Source organism: Zychaea mexicana (genome assembly GCF_025766255.1).
Source record: "Zychaea mexicana strain RSA 1403 chromosome Unknown BDB00scaffold_25, whole genome shotgun sequence".
Classification (NCBI taxonomy): domain Eukaryota; kingdom Fungi; phylum Mucoromycota; class Mucoromycetes; order Mucorales; family Lichtheimiaceae; genus Zychaea; species Zychaea mexicana.
In genome coordinates, this window is record NW_026516688.1 from 62,626 (window position 1) to 82,672 (window position 20,047).

A 20,047-nucleotide genomic window follows, 5' to 3' on the forward strand; every position below is an offset into this window, starting at 1 on the left:
GATGCAGTTTATTCACTTACTGAAAAATTCGAATCATTCACACTGAAAGAATCAAGTGTGAGAAATTTCCTCAAAACAGAATGCAACCTTTCATTCAAAAAAATCACTCGTCATCCAGCTCCCAGAAACGATCCAACCAAAATTGCAAACCGCATAGCGTGGGTTGAGAAGTGGAGCAAAACAGATATGGATTACCTTGAAAATTGTGTTTTTGTTGATGAATCAGCTTTCGATATCAATATGAGACCTCCAGGAGGATGGTCTATTAAGGGCACACCAGCTATTGTAATCACTCCTACCACCAGAGCAGTATCACACACAGTTTTGGGTGCAATCTCGGCGAAGTATGTCGTGTCAATGGAGCTTCGAAATCCTCAGGAACACACATTCAAAAGGCTAAAAATCGATTCTGGTAATCGCAAAAGAAAAGCACCATCAAAACCAAAGAAGCCTGCCTCCAAAGGAACTGTCACTGGCCATTATATGAATTTTATTCAGAAAACAATGGATGAAATGGATTGCATTCCGGAAATGAAAGGATATTATATAGTTATGGATAATGCACCAATACATACATCTAACGAGATTGATACTATGGTGACAGAGAGAGGATATAAGTGCATTTATCTCCCTCCTTACTCGCCTGAACTTAATCCTATTGAGCAATTTTGGTCCATAGTTAAAAATAAGGTCAAACGTAGTCAATTTCAAACTAAAGAGGATTTATCAACAAGAATAACTGAGGCTTGCAATAATGTTCCTCCAGAACATCTTCGAGCATTTGTACAACATTCGGTAAACATATTTGAAGATTGCTTAAAAGGCAATCCTATCTAATAAAATGTCACAAACAACTGTAAAAAATATCTACTGAGGATCGAAGAGACCGCCCTTTGAGAAAATTGTAACCGCCTTTTGAGAAAATTGTAACCGCCCTTTGAGAAAACAAAAACCGCCCTTTGGAAAAAAACAATCCGCCTATTGAGAATTTTAAAACCCGCATTTTTATTTAAAAAACCGCCCTTTGGTGTTGCGCTAACTGTATATAAAGAGACAATGTATTTAACCATCCCTTTCTGGTCTCATTCGACTGACTTGCAGACGATCATATGACAAAGGTCTACAGGATGCACATGGTCCTTGTTATTTCGTATAATGGACAGCTTCCCATCACTGGTAAATCTCTGGTATAACGAGCCGAGCACTTGGTACAACGTCATCGTAGTACAAACCTATGCCTATTGTACGATACGTTCCGTTGTTGGTTAGACGAACGGAAGAGGAAGCATTTCAAAGCCGAGCAAACAAAAAGATTTTTCCAAGTGAGAACGAAAAGGCGAAACGATAAGAAGGACGAGTTGAGTCAAGTCGTTGGGGGGCTTACAAACCCATTAAAATGGTAAAACGCATTTGCTCGTATGGTGATGACGGTAATTTTCTTAAAATAAAGTTGCTTAACAATTCCAGCTGATTCCAGGCACAAACAACAGCTGGAGCGGGGGAAGAATGGATTGAAAGCAAGGCTAAACTTAGAAACAGTATACGCACATACACACATCACACACACAAACACACACACACAAAAAAAACCACAGCACACACGGCACATATTTTGCTCTTTATGGTTGTTTTTTCGTTTCCTTTCTCTCTCTTCTTTCTTCTAGCTCCTGCCTTTGTTCCTTGGCAGAAATGAAGCAGCGTCGTCGACCGCGCCATTTCTCTCCCTCTTCGTTTTGCATAACACCGCTGCCGCTGCTGTTGGTGCTTATCGCGCTAATATGTTTGCCTACAGCAATCGCACAGCAGCAGCCCATGCTTGACACTTCATTTACAAACGAAGCCAATTTCACGCAATGCTCCGATCCAAACACCTTTATCGTCCATAGTCTTAGTCGAAGTTACGATCACGCCACCAATACCTTTAGCTTCAACCTAAGCGGACACTCCTCGATCGCAGTTACCAACCTTAACCCAGGGCAAAACCGTAAGTGCCCCCCCCTCTCTGTTTGAATACACAAGCTTGTAGGCACGATAATGACTTGAGCTATTCCTTCAGAATACTCTTCGGCAAGGACAGAAGTCGTGGTAGGCTTTAATGCATTGATGGATCAGCGCCAGAGGCTATGCCCGACGCTGGAGAACGGCACCAATGGATGTCCGATATCGGCGGATTCAGACGTGTCAATTCAGCAGGTGATTAACAAAAGCATATACACAGGGAAGACAATTGATGATAACAATTGCTCAACTTTATCTTTTGATAGTCGTTTACACTGCCGGCAACGTCATTACCGCTTGGAGATATCATTACTCGCTATTCGACATTAACAGCAAACAGCCGAGAATGGATCTGCGTAACCATGGCGCCAGTTGGCTACGAGAATCCAGCATGGAAGATGGTGTTTACCTACGTTCCCGTCGCTTTCACAGTATTCGCAGCGCTGATTTCATTTTTTGCATCGTTTGCGACGGTATCCGAAGCTGAGCACGACGTATTTCTGTTTACATCCAACTACGCCATGTTACCAGCAGCATTACGACTGAAATCGCCCGGGTTTTTTGACCTCATCTACTATGCGCAGTTCATTACGCTGACGGGCTTGCTCAATCTAGAATATCCGGAATTCTATCAGTTGTTTGCTTCCAACTTTGCATGGAGCTTTTTGCTGTTTCCAGTACAATGGCTCCGCAATGTCAACGACTCCATTTTCCCTTATGATTCACCCGTTTCGGTGCAGCAGCTACAAGTAGAGCGACCTGTCACGGTAGAAGGACATGGCATAACGAGCTTTGCTAATGCCTTGGATATTGACGTAAACATTCTCTTTCTGACAAGTTTCATTTTCATGCTGATTATCCTGGCAGGATGTCTCGCCCTTTGTTTCCTCATTTGGATGGTTGTACAGGTCATGAGCTGGCAGGCGCCACATCGCTATGCTGCACAGACGCCTAAAATCATCAACTTTACAATAGGTATGTGGTTAGACGGATCATTGGGCTTGCTGAGAGAGAGAGAGAGAGAGAGAGAGAGAGAGAGAGAGAGACTGTAAGACTTGCGATGTGGCGGAAAAGGATGGGGTATTTGGAAAGCTGCTTCAGCTCACAGGTAATTGACATGGAACCATTTCTCTGCATTCATTGCTATAGGCATCCTGTTACGTGTGCTCACTTTGTTCTATCTACCCATGATGGCACTTGGCTTTTTTCAGCTGATGCTGCCTGCGCCCTGGTACCTTCTCCTTACCGCTGCCCTGGTCCTCGTCTTTCACATCTGTTTGATTTATGGCGGAATTGCATTTGTATTATTGGACGTGCGTCCGCCCTCGCTTGTGTTCTCGGATATCACACTGTTGCTGCGCTACGGCTGCCTATACAACACATTCACGGACGAAAGCTGTTACTTTTTTCTCTGCGCACTCGTGTACAGGGTTTTCATTGGGGCCATGACTGGATGGTTTTCATCATCGGGCGTGGCGCAAATGGTCGTACTCGTGCTTTTCGAAGCCGCCTACTTTGCCCTGCATATCTTCCGGCAACCTTACGCATCCCGACACGTTAACTTTCAACAGATCCTCTTTGGCGCATTCCGGCTTGTGATTACGCTGCTCAACATTACCTATGTGGACACACTGAACATCCTTGATCGCAATAAGCAGGCGGTCGCATATACCCAAGTGACACTCCACTGCATTGTCTTTCTTTTGATGTTTGCATTTCCTATCCGCAATCTGGTCGTGCTGCTTACGGGATTGGCGGATGATGAAATCTATGAAGCAGGTGCTCCGCCTGCAAGGATGGCCATCTGGCGTCGCAAACGAACGTTCGGACGGCGAGAAATGCATCAGCGTGTGCCTGCAAACGACGAACTCGATAGAATCGCCGAGCAGCAACATCAGCAACAATTGTACGAACAGAACCATCTTCATCATGAAGAGCAAACCCAGGAGCAACAACCACAGATACCACAGCAGCAGCAGCAACAAGAGCCAGTGATGGAAGTCATTTCCTTGCATGATGATCCAGCACCGCCGGCAGCATTCATTCCCAGCAACCCTCCTCCTAAACCTTCCCCTCGATCATCATTGCCTCCTCCTCCTACGCCGCCACACAAAGTGAAAACCAACATTGAACAGCACAATGGATGGAAACTCAGTGGCAGGAACCGACATTCTGTCCTTGGCTTGAATTCCAGTAATAATAACAGTAGTAGTAATAGTAGTAATCATAATACCAACATCATCAATACCGTGTATTCCCGTGAAGATCCATCTAATGCCGTAACTCAGCCATTAATCATGTCAGACAACAACAACAGCCGCCGACCTAGTACCTGGGATACTACCACCACACTAGGCCAGCAACCGCAAATCCATCTCAACAACTATCACCAACAACAACAACAACAACATCATCATCAGTATCATCAAAACAATCGACCTTACTCGCTTCAGTAACTGTACATTTACTCCTCTCTTCCAGCCAATTCCTCATATCCTTTGTTTTCTTTTTTGCTGTGTGTAATAAAACTGCCCTGTACATTTTTTTATTCACCCACAAGAAAAAATGTGTTGCCACTCAATGATTGGTGTACAACTTCCAATTGATGCGCCGACTTGGGCCCAACCCATCCTCGACCCCATTTAAGCAACTATTTCGCGTTCCTCTTCTTGCTTCCTTAGTTAATATACATATTTATTGTTTTCTCCTCTCATGGTTCAATCACCCGTCCACAAAGCTGTAGTCAAGAACGTACTTTCAGGTGATACTGTCATTCTACGCGGCAACCCACGTCCGAACGGACCACCACCCGAACGGTTGCTTGCTCTTTCGAACGTTCAAGCACCGAGATTAGGCAACAAGGACAGAGATGATGAGGTACCAGGGGGGCGAGAATGACGCCAGCCTCGCACTTGATGCTGCTGCTGTTAACCTTTCGCGCGATCTTCTGTACTTGGCATTCTGTATATATACTCACATAAATTGACTTGTTTCGGTGTATAGCCATTTGCTTTTGGCGCTCGAGAATTTTTACGTAAGCTATTAGTTGGCAAGGAAGTCTCGTTTGTCCCTGAATACACCGTGACGACCACAACGCCTACTCGCGAATATGGATTCATCATGACTGCCAATGGCGAAAAGGTGGCCGAATTGGGTGTCAAAGCGGGATGGCTCAAGGTCAGAGACGGCAAGGCACATGGTGATCTTGAGGAACACGAGGCTACGTTAGACCATTTGCATGATTTAGAAGACGAGGCGCGGGAAGCGAAACGTGGCATGTGGGATTCGGACGCATCGGGTCTCCGCGACGTGTCTTTTACTTTTGACGGTGATACACGCGCATTTTTGAACAAGTACAAGGGACAGCCTTTGGAGGGTACGATACAAAAAAACAAAAACGATCAGGTGTAGAGAGAGAGAGAGAAAGAATGGGGTTTTAGAGGCTGATTACCAATGTCTTTTGGTTCCCCTTGGCTATATTCTAGCCACGATCGAACAGATTCGTGACGCATCCACATATCGTGTTTTGTTGACCTTGCCTGACAAATCACAACAATACATCACATTGCTTCTGACTGGTATCAAGGCACCCGGATGCAAGCGTGACAATGTCCCTGAAAGCGTGTCAGAGCCCTTTGGTGAAGAAGGAAAATTCTTTGTCGAGACTCGATTACTGCAACGCGGCGTAAAGGTGTTGTTGGAAGGCACAAATGGACAGACCTTTGTTGGTTCCATCAAGCATCCTGCAGGCAACATTGCCGAGTTGTTGCTGGCCAATGGTTATGCCAAATGCGTCGATTGGAGTATCACCTTGGTGACCGGTGGCCCTGTGGCACTGCGCACCGCTGAAAAGTAAGAAAACTCGGAAAAAAGATCTGTTTACACATACTCAAAAGAAAAATTACATGATTACTGATTAAAAATCCCTGCTATTGGTTTTGGCGGGTAACAGGCTGGCCAAGGAGAAGAAGCTTCGTGTGTGGCGCGATTTCGTAGCTAAGGAAAAGACCAATGATTCTGAATTTGAAGCACAGGTAAATAACATCTATTAAATAGCTTTGAAAAAAGCTTACTTATACGGAAATGATTATGGTAGGTCCTCAAAATCGTTACTGGTGACACCATCCTTGTCAAGACCAAGTCAGGTGTTGAGCGCAAGCTGCAGTTGGCTAGCGTTAAGCAAGCACCCCGAGGTGTCGGAAGCACCGCTCCTGGTGGCAGCAACAAATCAAGAGACGTCAAGGAAGTTGGTTACCAATTCGAAGCAAGAGAATTCTTGAGAAAGAAATTGGTTGGAAAAACTGTAAGTTTCATTTCGTGGGCCTTTCACAATTGCTGCCTGCCAGATCAGGGAAAGAAGACGTTGATTTTCCACTGTGACTATGCAGCTGATTTTGTCGACCACTTTTTGGTTCTTTAGGCACATATCAGTGTTGATTATCACAAGCCGGCACAGGATGGATTTGAAGCAAAGGATTGTGCGACTGTTAAAGTGGGCCATGTGTAAGTCTTTGTCAAAATCAAAATTAGCTGTGAATGACAAGTCTTGTATATACTGAAAAACAAGCGACTATAGTAATGTTGCCGAGCAACTAGTTGAGCGCGGTTTGGCTACTGTGATCCGTCACCGTAAGGATGATGATAACCGGTCTCAATTCTATGACCAGCTTTTGTTGGCCGAATCAAAGTAAGGATGGCACGAGATTGGAAAAACAGGACGTACGATAGAATCATTAACATCAAATCGTTTGAATAGGGCACAAGAAGGTCAAAAGGGTGTCCACAGCACCAAGGAACAGCCTGTCGTGCGTATAGTGGACGCTTCCGAGGTAAAATATATACATGAATATGTGTTTGATAAAGAAATGCAAAAGTGCTAAAGCCCCTGTGTCTTTTAAATCCAGAATGCTTCCAAGTCTCGTCAATTCCTTACTTTCCTCAAGCGTAGCAGCAAACAACACGCAGTGGTCGACCACGTTGCAAACGGCTCGCGTCTTTTCTTGTGGATTCCCAAAGAAAACTGCCGACTTACCTTTGTACTTGCTGGCATCCGTGCACCGAGAGTCGGCCGCACATCTAACGAGCGATCTGATCCCTATGGTCCTGAAGCACTTGCCTTTGTGGTCGAAAAGTGTCTGCAGCGCGACGTTGACATCCAAGTTGAAAACGTTGACAAGACCGGCTCATTTATCGGAAGTCTTTTCATCAACGGCGAAAACTTGGCTGTGCTCTTGTTACAAGAAGGTCTTGCCAACATTCACGAATATTCCGCCAACGAATCCCAATATACCAACCAGCTGTATACCGCTGAACGCAATGCACAAGCATCCAGAAAGGGATTATGGAAGGATTATGATGAAGAAAAGGAACAGCAGGAGGCTGCTGCGGCTGCAGCAGCGGCAAAGTCTGAAGATGTGGTTGTTGAACAGAAGCGACAGTATATTGATCTGGTGGTATCAGAATATTTGAGTGGTCATCGGATCTATATCCAGGTCGTTAACGAGGATGTGCGGAAACTGGAAGCTCTGATGAGCGAATTGTCACAGTATCATGTCAGTCGAGGCGGCATGGATGGACCCCACAAACCACGTGTGGGCGATATCGTGAGTGCCAAATTCACTGAAGATGACAGCTGGTACAGAGCCAAGGTCCGCCGGGTTGCAGGCGATTCCATAGATGTATTATATATTGACTATGGCAACGTAAGTGTTCTATGCTCATTATAGAGCACGACATACTTTTCACTATTCTTCTAACTCTTAACATGGTTTTGTGTAGTCCGAAATTATATCCACTTCTCGCATTCGCGTTTTGCCAGACAAGTTCAAGACCTTAAAACCTCAAGCACAGGAAGCCGTTCTCTCATTTGTCAAAGGACCTGAGCGAAATGAAGACTATGGTGATGAATCTATGGAACGACTGAAGGAGCTGACTGGCGTAAGTTTTATATTGCTAGAATAATGTGGAGGTCAAGACTCATCCTGTTTTTTTTTCTTTTTTCGTTGGAACAGGGCAAACAACTCGTTGGTATAATTGATGCACGCGACAATGGCGTATTGTGCTTGACATTATATGATCCATCCAATTCTAGCAGTGCTGAGGCCAGCTTGAACTTGGAAATGGTGCGTGATGGTCAGTTGTTGGTCAATTCCAAGGTACGCTATGCTGCTGGCCACCAAGCTACTATCAAAACCTTGCAAGAGGCTCAGGAGTCGGCTAGACGTGAACGAGTGAGTTGTTTTCTCTCTCTTTTTATTTTGTCGTGATGTTTAAGAAAATGATAATACTAAAGTTTGCTTGTTTTGCTAAATCTTATCTTAGCTTGGACTTTTTGAATACGGCGATCCTAGCGTCGAGGATGCTCCTTTCTAAAACAAACAAAAAGAAAATCAATCCATGCTAACCCCCACATTATATGTCATCTATTATTTGTGTATTTCATTGTAAAAAACAAAAGAAAACTTCTAGTGTACGCCATAGCATGGTAAAAAAAAAAGTCAATTCCATGTAGCATATTTTACACAAACATCTTTTTGGGTTATGCTAGTTAACGAATAATGAAGCTGGATGAATTATGTATGCACGTTTTCTATATCTTCTCTACCGAGAAGGAGATATGGTGATGGCGGATGAAAGTTCAATTGTCTCAAACGGTTGTTGCTGTTGTTGCGGTGGTTGCTGACGCGGCTGCTGTTCTGCGTCGTTATTGTTCAAATTCTCTTCGTGTCGTCTTCTTGGAAATAATAAATTTCTCATCCGTGATACGAATGTATTCTCATGGTCATTGCTTTCGTTTGTACCCGCCTCTCCAGGCTGTACACGCGGCACAAATGGCTGTGAGCAATCATACTTGCAGAGTGGGCATTCGGCTGCTTTTGATGTCAGCCAAGGATCTATAGCAGATATATATTCGGTATCAAAAGGTTGGTTAAGCTTTTCTGTATCTGATTCTTTTAATTTTTACTACATTGTGTGTGGGCCTTTACCTATACATTCACAATGGAATTCATGAGTACATGGTAGCTGCCTGACCATATCACCATGCTCGACCTTCTCCAGGCAAATAGCGCACAGGTCTTCTTCGTCATCTTGCTTCTTGTTTATTGGCGGTGCAGCTGCAGCAGGGGCAGGGGCAGCAGCAGTTGAGACTTTTTTTAGTAGAATCGAGGATACTCTTGAAGCACGTCGTCGTATAGCATGCCCATCAGGCACTGCATCGCTGCCGCCAATAGTGCGTGTTGGTAAGGTGCTCAGTTGAGATTCATCTAGCAGCTGCTTGCCCATAGGCAACATGTCTGGCGTTGGCGGGACAAGACCTTGTTCCACGCGTTCTCTTAATCGTCGGTTCTTGCGCAATAGGTGGCAGTGCATGATCACTACATGTCATTATATGTATCAGTTAAAAGATAAATGACGCACACATCACACTAGCTGTTATAACCTGAAGTGAGGAAACCAATGGCTAGGAGCGCGCTCATGACAATCAGTGTCATTTCCCAGGGGTTCGGGCCACGCGAGCTGCCAGGCAACATGAGTACACGCACTGCCTGTTGAACCGTGGACGTCCCTTGCTGTGCAAACATGAGAACGTGGCGACTCAGTTGAGGTCCAATACGCGGATCGACATGGAACGCCGGGATAGTGATTTCAGTGTCTGCCGGAACATACTAATACCATCATATATATATATATATATATATATCTTCATCAATCAAACAAAGTTCCTCTAGTAGGTTACAACAAGTCTCTCTTTTTTTTGGCAACTTTCTTTTCATTACCATGGTTCCGTCGTCAATGTAATTACTCGAGTTTTTCGTATCGGCTCCAGGCTGATTGTAGATGATAGCGCCAATAGCTCCATCCTGTTGTGCAAGACGGATCTTATCGACAAAAGTGCACGGCCCTCCACTGGTGATTAATGCAATCCGAGGCAGCGCTCTTTGATATTCTTGATTGAAAAAGGGTGGGGTCATACTGGTTCGGTTGCACGAATCATTTCTGGTGTACAAAATACCCCGTAAACCATGCCGACTGGGCTGTGTAAGGTTGCTTGCAGCCTGGACGTTTTCGTCATACATGATGGCAGGTACATTGACATTGACATGATTGATGGACGATGAGCTAATGTTGAGCCAGACGACGTCTTTTTTATTTATGTGGGGCATATCAGGGTGCATGTTAATTATATCATGGCCTATTGTTGGATGTGAGTAGTATACATGTATTGCTACCAGGCACTTACCTTGGCTGATGGTTGGATTAGAGAAGAGACCAAAAAGAGAGCCATGGCAAGTAAAGGTGAAGCATGACAGTAATAATATGAGTGGGAAGAATAGTGATTGTATGAAGGCTTTATCGTGGACTCGCATAGTAGTAGTAATGTACATTAGTAAAAGGCTTGACAAAGGGAAAAAGAGAAAAGGAAAGAAAATGGCATTTTGCCCGAATGATATAAAGATGGAAAAGGTTCGCGAATGACGATCATGAAAGGGGGGGAGAAACGGCTAAGAAAAAGAGAAAAGCGGGTTTTCCAGCTACAACAAACCGAGGATGAGAGGGGTGGGGGCTGTGAAAGAGGGAGGGAGAGAAGAGCGGTTGGGTAGCAGGGCACAGCCCCTTAAATCTATTTGCCCGTTGCTTCTTCTCAAGTTTCCTCAGAGTTTGTGATGCTGCTTGTTTACTTCCAGCCTTCCATGACGTGTCTCATCCCATCAACAGAGAAGAGGACGATTCACAGGGAAACCCCAAAGCGTGTTTGTTCTGCAACCTTTTTATGCAGAAAAGCGATGCACTTTTTGTGTCACCACACCGTCGGTTGCCGCCAAACGGTAAGTCCATGTACGCCTGGAAGGTACCGCCCTCTTTCTAAACAGCCAAACGAACAAGTCCATGGAGGCATAGCTTCTTTTTTTTTTGTAATCGTCAAACGAAACCGAGCGTGAGGCTGTGCTCAAACTTTGTGATCCAACAAAAAAACCTCTTTCTTGTTTCGTACGGTACACTTACTGCTTAAACAGCGGACAATACATTGTTGTTTCTTTGTTATGCATCCTATAGGAGTGCCTCTTTTTTTTTTTTCTGGTGCGACGATTGGCTGTCAGACAGTGTGAGAAAAGGAGGAGGGGGAGGGGTTGTGTGGGGGAGAGAGTGATCCTGCCTTCTTTTTTTCCGTTTAAAAACCTTGCTTCCATGGAAACAAACGCTCCCTCACGTTTCACCCTTTGTAATAACGACCAATGTTGCAACAAGTTCAACTTTATTGATGTTGCCACGGTGCATTCCGTTGTGGATGGCCCGGATCCTCGCGATCACTGTGCCAATGAACGAAACTTGCTGACCTGGTTGCGTACTGGCATGGTACTTGCATTAATAGGTAATTTCAAATTCAATTTACTTCTCCACACAACAACCCCCACATGGGTATACACTCGTCGTGGAGAAGCAACACTCTAGTTAGACAGTGCGCACAACACAGAGAGACACCCATGCTCATATATATGTAAACGATGTGCAGGCTTTATGACGCTGTTGGACCTGCCAACCAAAGTATTCGCACCCTCTAATTCAATACCTTGGACAGACGATCCAGCATCGATCCAAGTTCAGGTTGTGTCGTACATTTTCGTGGCACTTGGGCTTGCGAGTATATGCGTTGGGGTCATGATTTATTTGAGAAACATGAACCAGATTTTGGAGCGTCGGATTGCTGTGGGACATGGATGGACGGGGTATACTATGGTATTACTGATCGTGCTATTCGTACTCTTTGTCATGGCTGCTGCATTGACCATCTAGGCCTTCTTTTGTTGATCAAACATGCCCCAGTACGCCTTTTTTACTTGCTCTTGTCCCTTCTTATCCTGCTGCTTGATCAATGCCAATTCCTGCTTGACCGCCGCATCTACATGTATACACTTTTTGCTTTAGTTTCTGATTTTTTCCTTTTTCGAAAGATACACCCCCTCACTACTGCTACTGCTTCTCTTACTGTAACCGCTTGTTTTACCTTTGGGATCCTTTTGCAACACCTCGTTCAACACTTCTTTTGCCTTGTCCACATCACCCATGCGAGCATACGCCTGACCTTGCCGGAACTTGGATTTTAAGTTTTCAGCATCGATTTCGCGTGCCTGTGTAGCATATCATAACGTTCCATAATCTGATCCAAAGTGCTTGATCTGTATATCTCGCTCATTCTGCTCTTTTTGTTTGTTTGTTGTTTGCAATCTTACCTTGGTGGCTGTATCCAAAACGCGCGGCCATTTCTCCTGCTTTGCCAAAACAGCTATTGTATGAATTACAAAATTGTTGTCAGTGGTTGTGTATACATTGAATGTGCCAGTGTATATTGTATGTGTGTGTCTGCATGTGTTTTTTAAAATAGAGTATTGAAGGACAAGTATGTAAAAGGTACATACCACACTGGTTGTTGTAAATCTTGACGAGTTGCTCGTTCGATCTCTCTTTCAAATCGTTTGCAGGCTGAAGACCACCGACAGTTCGCAAATGCAGAAGTGCGTGATAGTAGTTTGATAATGCTATTTCGCCCGAGAAAGAAAAAGGGTAATGGAATGAAATGGAGCAACATAGTTTTGTCAATGTAAATGAGCATAATCGTAATAATAAAGTTACTGCGTGATGTGCACCTGCGGGATAATCGCCCTTTTTGAAGGCTTCATTGCCTGCTTCGCGATATTCGACGCCTTTTTTAAAAGTTTCTTCGGAATTCATAATAAAACTTTGTTGACAGAAAACGTAAATGTGGGTTGCGTTCTATGCAATTGGCAAAAAGAGAATGGGTGAGAGTGATGTACGTACGCGCCACCTTCAATTGCCAATTTTGGGCAGCAGTTGTTTCTTTAAATGTGCTGCGCAATTCTTTTTCAGGACACATTTCCATCAGAGCTAACCTTGCCTGGTCTCTTTACGGAAAGAGATACACACACACTTACGTCAACAACAATGGGCTAACAGCAAATAAAATCCATGCATAATTGATATAAACAGTGATAGATCAACGAAAAAAAAAATCAAGATGCTGTTGTGGCTAGAAACCATATAAATGGTACAATATGACAAGGAATCTCATCTACCCATGCAGTAATTACAACAGACATCTCTTTCTTCTACACAGTAGTATGTAGCCACCACTATCACATACGTATGATGAGAAAGGAACAAGGAACAAGTCGAGTGATTACATTTGAATTTATGAAGGTTGATAAGTTGGGTGATGATTGACGATAAGGATGTTGAGGGATTGAGTAGAGGTCAACGAATAGTCATGACAGGAAGGGCCTCTATTGGGGTTAAAGCGATGCAAGCGAAATTTGAAAATTGACCCACAAGTCGCTTCAATAGCGGACGTTGCCCATAAATTGTGCCATTCGCTGCGAAAAAAAATTTCTCAACGAATTGGATGCGGTGAATAAAGCCAGCAGTGGTATTCCAACTGTGTCGGGGGCCTACGAGCTATCACCGGGTTGACATCGTGCTTCTACTTTTCGAAGTAGGAGTGGGGAGCTGAAAGTTCTTTTAAGAATGATCAGTTTCTTTTCCCATTCGTTCCCCACTTTTTACACAAAAAAAAGAAAATGACAATAATATAGCATCTGGAGCAAGTCCAGCTTTTACTCGCTAAATTTTCCCCAATTATTTTTTTTTGGGCGAGTCCAACTTTTGCAAGCGGACCAGCTTTTGCTAGCGGACTCACATATAATCTTAGCGAGTCTATCAGAGTCTGTCAACTTTGACAAACAGTTGTGTCCGACAATAGCTATCCTTTTAATTCTACAAGTTCCTTTTGACGAGTCCGCTGGAGTGTCAACTAGCTATAACTTCCTGATATAGCCAGTCCGCTGGACTTGCTCACTAGCCTCGATTACTGTAGACTAGTCTACACGATCCGCTAAAACATCTATTCGCGATCACGGGATACCACTCTACCCCTTGCTTCCATGCTACTGATTGCGAAACAGGAAGTTTATAGCGCCATGGTGTGCGTAAGACTCGTTTTAATTGTATGGCAGTTCGGTTTTACACCTCATGATTATCCGAATCACGTATAAGAAAGAAAGCATCCTATATTCACGATAATACAAGGAGAAAATAAGTGGTCCCTCACTGAATTTGAAGTAAATACCCCAGCGTCTGTTTTCATATACACATGAAACGCAGCCTGATAGACATCGGTCGATGGCATCTTTTTCAGCCGCTCGTATGGATTATTTTGACGCATTGATAACAAATCAAGCTAAAAAAAACAGTGTTTAATATGCGCAACTACGAAATGTCTCGAGACTGCGCCTATTTGGAAGATTTTTCATCGCGCTAACATCGACAAAGAACAATAGCAATAAGGAATCTGATATTTCAAATCGCTATTCGTCTACTGTACTGACAACGAGGCAAGCCGCATGCTTACACGGTATGCAATATATTACAGTTTCGTATTACCCGATATCAAAAATCTTCTCGTTTATCGACCGAGCAAATATTGGTGATTATCATGAATACTTTGATAATACTCGTATTGGCCATACTACAAGATACTCTACCTTTCTCGTTGCCATAGAAGAAAAAAGCAAAGGAGCCATCCTAGTGATGAGCTTTTTGTGGGACAAGTGATCGTTTATCTCATCCCAATTTATCTGCAGGCAAACGCTAAACTTCTTGCCGGTCTAATCAAGGATATCACAATATCAGAAAGTGAATTTAACGTTGCATTGTCAATATTTTTCGTTGGTTTTGGAAGTCAAATATATTTAAATCATAGTATAGGCTATCATTTTCAGACTATTCGTGATAGCAGCTTTAATACTTACTACCGGATAAGCAACATCTCATGTCAGTAAATCTTAATTCAAATGCCTACCATATAATGCTAAACAAAGTTGGACCAAGGATATAGACATAACCGCTTTACTATTGAGTTGGGGAACGGTAATTGCCTCAACATCAGCTGCTGTAACAAACGGTACTCAATCACTCGTCGCACGCTTTATATCTTGGTATTGCTGAGGCAAGTATGATACACCTTTAAGCTGTGAGCAATATATACAAGTGTAGCACATGATCGTTAATGAGATCTCTGACGTCAAAACCATGTATACCCTTATACTTTGTTAATGCAGGTGGGGAATTTTACTCTTACAAGTCTAAATGGTATACTAGACAAGAGTAAGCAAAAAAAAAAAAATAGGCATATATATTAGCTCTGTGCCCTTGTGTTGGTGTAAGTGTACGGGTGGACTTTTTTGTTTCGTGATATGTAGTAGTAGTAGTTGCTCATTAACTGTGAGCGTTAGACAAAGCATATGCTCTAACGGCACTTATTCATTAAGCAGTCGGTGGACTCTTTGTATGTCGATAATTCTTGGATATAAATGAGTTTCTGAACGAATCCAGTAAATAATGCTTTAAGCTAATCTGTGCAGCATGTGTTACAAAATAACTTTTATGTACATGGACGGCGTAGGAGGATTGAGCGGCTGGCAATGGATCTTTCTCATTGAGGCTATCCCAAAGCTCTGTTTCTGGCAGTGGTTCGCATCACTGCTCTACCTGGATTTCTCGAGAAAACCTCCTGTTAGTAGTAGTAGTAGTATACGATCATTTTGTTCAGACAAAAAGAAGACACTGTATCGTATACCTGTTTGCTAATATGTACCTTACCACCTTGAATAATAATCACAATTTTATTTTTTGATGAGGTTGCGAGCAGCAAAGAGGAGCGTGTGATGGGTTGCAGTGGGGGTACCGTTCAATATGATTGTTGTGGTCAATCTTACCTTTGATGGTATCATTTGAAGCGATGATCTATGAGCATGACTACAGTACAACCAACAGGAGCAATATCATAGTTTACTGTGGTGCTTATAAATTAGCGATTCCAAAAAGTGACAAGGTCTCCTTGTGTAATGGAGCCTAAACTAATTCAACCCTTTTCCCGCTGTATGATATGTAATGAGCACAGACCGTTGTGCAGAGATCATGCATTACATGCATACTAGAGTATTACCACCAAAACTGTATGCGGCAGCTTATTACTATCAGCAGCAGCAGCAGTCATGTCGAACCTTTTTCTGGGCGCTGTGTACTAGCGGTATGTTTAAGTTCTGACTGCCAATAACTCAATGCAAGGTCCTTGAATAAGTTGTATTACGCGGTTGAGTAGCAGGAGGAGTTTACAGTTTAGGCAAGTAAATGCATATATTACCAAATAAAACCAAGACTACTTTGGCAGCAGCAGCAGCAGCAGCAGCAGTAACTATATATCAGCATGCAGGAGCATTTATTACGAGTAGTACAGTGATCAACGGGACACACCTGTGTGAATGGATACACCCAAGGAAAGATGATGATGATGATGAAAGTGTCTTGCACTATGTATACAAAGTGCGACGGTGTGCGACATGAAACAAAGAAAACTTTGGTTACCGAACAATGGAAGCTAATTTATTACAGTCGCCGCTTTTGGTGTAGTGCAGAACCAGTAGTAGTAACAACAAATCCACACCTGGTCTCTTTTTTTTTTTAATTTAATAAAAAAAAAGGGCTTTTTGTTCTTGACAAAAGTCCCGCGGGGGTGGGTGGAGGGGTAAAATAGAATAGAAAACTATACACAGAAAAGGAAGAATAAAGGAGAGGGAATTGTATGAACTGGTTTGCGCGCGGGGTGGTGGGATGGAAAGAAAATGCCCGTTTTCGTTCAACAAAAAGGTTCTTGTTCTTGTGCTTTTTTGTTGCTGCTGTGCATCGTGCGCTTGTGCTGGCGAGAGAGTGGAATGTGAATGGATGTTGTAGTATCGGGGGGGGGGGGTGCTGGGAATTGTATAATGTGTGTATGTAAAAAAAAACAAAGTGTATGAAGAAGTGTATATGTCTTTATAGGACCTTAAGCGATGCACCAGATCTCCATCCGCTCCGGACTGCTACCGTTGCGCATCCTACAGATCTGCCGTGCCATACTGAGATCATCGTCGTCTATCATGATGACCATTTCATCGTCCTCGTCTTTGTACTGGAGTCGCAATGAAGGCGGTGCGTTGAACTTGTGCCGTACTTTGTGCAAGAGTTCGTCGAATGTGACATGGGTCGGCATGAGGAGAATGCGCGTGTCCGAGTAATGGACTTTGATTTTGATCTTGTTGGGAAGGTCTTTGGCCGACGACGTTGAGGTGGACGGCTGTGGCGTGAAGGGCCGATCCAAGCTCGCATTGCTGCCATTGCCTGCTGCATGCATCGACAGGTTGTGGAGCGATCCATAGACTTCGTCGAGTTCCAAGTCAAACTGGCTTGTGCCTGCTGTGGTGATGCTTGTCGTCGTGGGCGAGTCGAACTCGTCGTAATTGCTCTGACTGCGTGGAATGGGCGGTACAGGCGGCGGTGAGTAGCGGCTGGTTTTGTGGCTACGGGTCGAGTTTCTGCCCGTGGATGAGGAGGAGGAATAGCGGTCTTGTTCATGGGTCGATTCGAATCCACTGTCGATGCGTCGTCCGTCTGAGCGGTAGCGAGAGCTGTAGGAGGACAGCGAGGACTGTGAGTCGCCCCAGTCGTCTGTCACGTTGGAATCTTTTCGTCGGCGAGGATGGTCGCTGCTGCGCGACTGTTGGAGTTGTGGTTGTTGTGGTAATACTGGTACAGATGGGTTGGTGGGGCGTCTGGAATAAAATGAGGAGGATGTGGTGGACGTTGAGCTCGAAGGAAGCGGAGAAGGGGGTATGGATCGTGGTAATGGCTGTGGTAACGGTGGTTGTGGGTGTTGTTGTTGTTGAGGCTGCCGCCGTAAGAGCACCGAGTTGTTGCGTCCCAGTCCACCTCCGGCAAACGGTTGTTTATGCTGCTGTTGCAGTCGCTGCAGCTTATCCGCAGCGGCAAACATGTCGACGCCGCGTAACTGGCGCAGACGATTTTCCGGTGGGCGATACAGCACGCCTGGCGGGATCGAGTAGACCGAATAGCCTTTGCCGCGGTCACGCACCGCTTGGTCAATGACCTCGTGTTCCTCTGTCATTTTGGATTTTTGTGCATGGTATAAATCGGTGAGACCTGCGTCGATTTTGCCGAGGTAGAGCTGGCAGATGCCTCGGTTGAAGAGGACCTCGCACGAATACAGTCGAAAGGCCAGCCCCAGCTGCTGATAGTTGATGATTGGGTTGCCGCGCAGTTTCTTTTTTGTTGTTTTGCGATGAGAGGAGACGCTATTAGCTGGGCCTGTCTGCCTGCAAAACGCACACACACAGAGATAAAATAACTCCACTTGAAAAAAACAAAAAACAAATGTACCTGAAGTGCGTTATCGAAATCCTGCCTTGCCGCCTCCATATGATTCAGTACAAAGTGTGATACGCCCATCTGGAAGTATGCCACCGCAAAGAAGGGATCCATGCTGATGGCTGTGCTATAGGCTGCGATCTAAAATGCAGTGGATAATTAGTTTGGTGTGTACGATGATGACGAGTGCACGATGTTTGCTTTACCGCGCGTTCATGATCTTCCAGCGACGCAAGGATCAGTCCAATGTTAAAGTGCATCTTTGCATTATCCGCCATATTCTACATAGTGTATACATGGGTGAGTGCTTCTTCTCGAGTGCGCGAGCGCGTGTATGTGTATTTTTTCTCGAAGCAATAGCTTACATAAAACGCTCTGAGCGCGGAGTCGTAGTCTCTGTTATCAAAGGCTTCGCAAGCATGCTGCCATTGCTCTAATTCAAGCTATATGGAATGGATGCGGATCAATTCGCTGTTAGTAATGGGGACGAAATGCAAAGAGATTGGCTCGCTGTAGGTGAGATAGGATACGGTACCTTGAGCGCCATTCACTGATGAGAAAGGTAAGAAAGAAAAAGAAAGCAGGCTTTTTATATGGGATTCGAGCAAGAGAAGAACAAGAAGAGGCCAGAGAGCGAGTGGAAGAAGAGAAAGCAAAAGGGAGAGAGAAAGAGAGAGAGAAAAGGAGGGGTGTGGGGGAGGGAGAGGATATAGGTTAATTTGTGTGTGTGCGAGTGTGAGTGTGCAGAAGAAGAAGAAGGAGGGGGTGGTTGTCTAAGAGAAACTCTTTCTCGTGTGTAGCGTGTGTGTGTGTGTGTGTGTGTGGGTGTGTAACGCGACCCAATAAAAAAAATGTCCATTGTCTCAGCTTAAGACTACCCCCCCCCAATCTCCACCAGGTAACCCTCTCTCCCCTTTGTTATGAATGATGCACGCTGTGCGTCGGATGCTTAGACTGCTGCTGCCGCCGCCGAAGCTACTTTGAAAGCACGCATGCTTGGCATAACGACGACGACAACAACAAATGGGGCTTGTTTGAGCAACAGATACCCCAGCACTGCAGTAGGGCAAGAAAGAGGATTGATTACACAAGGTAAATGTTAGAGTTGAAAGGGATCTTCATCAGCTGTAAAGTACCACAACAGCAGGGTTGGTCTGACCGTAACTCATTGTGCGCCTTGCAAGATCATCTCTCTTTTTCTCTCTCTCATTCTAGGTAGTAGGCCACCAAGTGACAGAGTTGGGTAAATATACACCAAACAATCAGCATGTGTCGTTCACTTTCCCCCCCCCTTTATTCTCGCTTTCTCCTTATTCTCTCAAATCTGTTATTACTCTATATTCACGATGTTCCCAGCAATCTGAACCCTGTCGTTCGTGCAGCACATCATTAGAAGGCCGTTTGGGCGATGGCGATGATAATGTTGATAACCACCCACATCTCACTCTAGATCTTTTTTTGAGTAGTTTCGCTTGCTTTCAGTTGTATACGATGGGGTTTACTATTGCTTGCTGCAGCACTCATCATCACTTAATGCATAGTGTCATGTATGTACGTAAACTTGGTAATCATGGCAGATTCCTTTTTACCTGTTCAGGAAGCAATTAGCATGCCCTTGTCTCCGACTGATTTTGGCCTAGGCACCGCTCAGATCTCTCTACTCTACTAAGCTGTCACTTGTAAAAAAAAAAACGCGCGTCCAAGAGAAGAACGCACAGTTGCCACCGACGCCCGGGCCCGTTATCTATACTAACCTGAGCAGCACAACAACAAC

At 44.4% G+C, this 20,047-nt stretch overlaps 8 protein-coding genes across 8 annotated transcripts; 5 read left to right on the forward strand and 3 right to left on the reverse strand.

Moving 5' to 3' along the window:
- Positions 1-1,098: 1,098 nt before the first annotated feature.
- BDB00DRAFT_286878 (uncharacterized protein) lies at positions 1,099-2,185 on the forward strand. Its single transcript, XM_053116796.1, has 3 exons — positions 1,099-1,264; positions 1,324-1,430; positions 1,540-2,185. Exons 2-3 carry the CDS (start codon positions 1,419-1,421, stop codon positions 2,008-2,010), a joined length of 483 nt encoding a protein of 160 aa, XP_052981000.1. The 5' UTR covers positions 1,099-1,264; positions 1,324-1,418; the 3' UTR covers positions 2,011-2,185.
- Positions 2,062-3,050, forward strand: BDB00DRAFT_761333 (uncharacterized protein; the record flags this gene model as incomplete). The annotated part of the gene is made up of 2 exons (XM_053119259.1): positions 2,062-2,193; positions 2,265-3,050. Coding segments are annotated over 2 exons (918 nt in total), but the record flags the coding sequence as incomplete, so codon positions are not given.
- Positions 3,051-3,443: 393 nt separating this feature from the next.
- On the forward strand, positions 3,444-3,866 carry BDB00DRAFT_740203 (uncharacterized protein; the record flags this gene model as incomplete). Its single annotated transcript, XM_053118445.1, has 1 exon — positions 3,444-3,866. A coding segment is annotated over one exon (423 nt), but the record flags the coding sequence as incomplete, so codon positions are not given.
- A 716-nt stretch (positions 3,867-4,582) lies between these two features.
- On the forward strand, positions 4,583-8,499 carry BDB00DRAFT_286742 (uncharacterized protein). Its single transcript, XM_053116795.1, has 12 exons — positions 4,583-4,875; positions 5,002-5,374; positions 5,484-5,850; positions 5,951-6,032; positions 6,095-6,301; positions 6,419-6,501; positions 6,575-6,685; positions 6,755-6,827; positions 6,903-7,700; positions 7,777-7,935; positions 8,010-8,228; positions 8,320-8,499. The coding sequence occupies exons 1-12, from the start codon at positions 4,711-4,713 to the stop codon at positions 8,368-8,370; spliced, it is 2,688 nt and encodes an 895-aa protein (XP_052981003.1). The 5' UTR covers positions 4,583-4,710; the 3' UTR covers positions 8,371-8,499.
- A 99-nt stretch (positions 8,500-8,598) lies between these two features.
- Positions 8,599-10,175, reverse strand: BDB00DRAFT_871020 (uncharacterized protein; the record flags this gene model as incomplete). The annotated part of the gene is made up of 4 exons (XM_053126778.1): positions 8,599-8,891; positions 8,985-9,374; positions 9,440-9,665; positions 9,777-10,175. 4 exons carry the CDS (start codon positions 10,173-10,175, stop codon positions 8,599-8,601), a joined length of 1,308 nt encoding a protein of 435 aa, XP_052981004.1.
- Positions 10,176-11,116: 941 nt separating this feature from the next.
- Positions 11,117-12,031, forward strand: BDB00DRAFT_286712 (uncharacterized protein). The gene is made up of 3 exons (XM_053116794.1): positions 11,117-11,371; positions 11,579-11,822; positions 11,952-12,031. Exons 1-2 carry the CDS (start codon positions 11,188-11,190, stop codon positions 11,791-11,793), a joined length of 399 nt encoding a protein of 132 aa, XP_052981005.1. The 5' UTR covers positions 11,117-11,187; the 3' UTR covers positions 11,794-11,822; positions 11,952-12,031.
- On the reverse strand, positions 11,381-12,865 carry BDB00DRAFT_816878 (uncharacterized protein). Its single transcript, XM_053123021.1, has 5 exons — positions 12,645-12,865; positions 12,417-12,536; positions 12,231-12,283; positions 12,005-12,128; positions 11,381-11,899 (listed from the first exon to the last, which is right to left on the reverse strand). The coding sequence occupies exons 1-5, from the start codon at positions 12,727-12,729 to the stop codon at positions 11,790-11,792; spliced, it is 492 nt and encodes a 163-aa protein (XP_052981006.1). The 5' UTR covers positions 12,730-12,865; the 3' UTR covers positions 11,381-11,789.
- Positions 12,866-16,429: 3,564 nt separating this feature from the next.
- Positions 16,430-19,036, reverse strand: BDB00DRAFT_816886 (uncharacterized protein). Its single transcript, XM_053123022.1, has 5 exons — positions 18,809-19,036; positions 18,639-18,716; positions 18,480-18,554; positions 18,286-18,414; positions 16,430-18,169 (listed from the first exon to the last, which is right to left on the reverse strand). Exons 1-5 carry the CDS (start codon positions 18,818-18,820, stop codon positions 16,895-16,897), a joined length of 1,569 nt encoding a protein of 522 aa, XP_052981007.1. The 5' UTR covers positions 18,821-19,036; the 3' UTR covers positions 16,430-16,894.
- Positions 19,037-20,047: the final 1,011 nt, after the last annotated feature.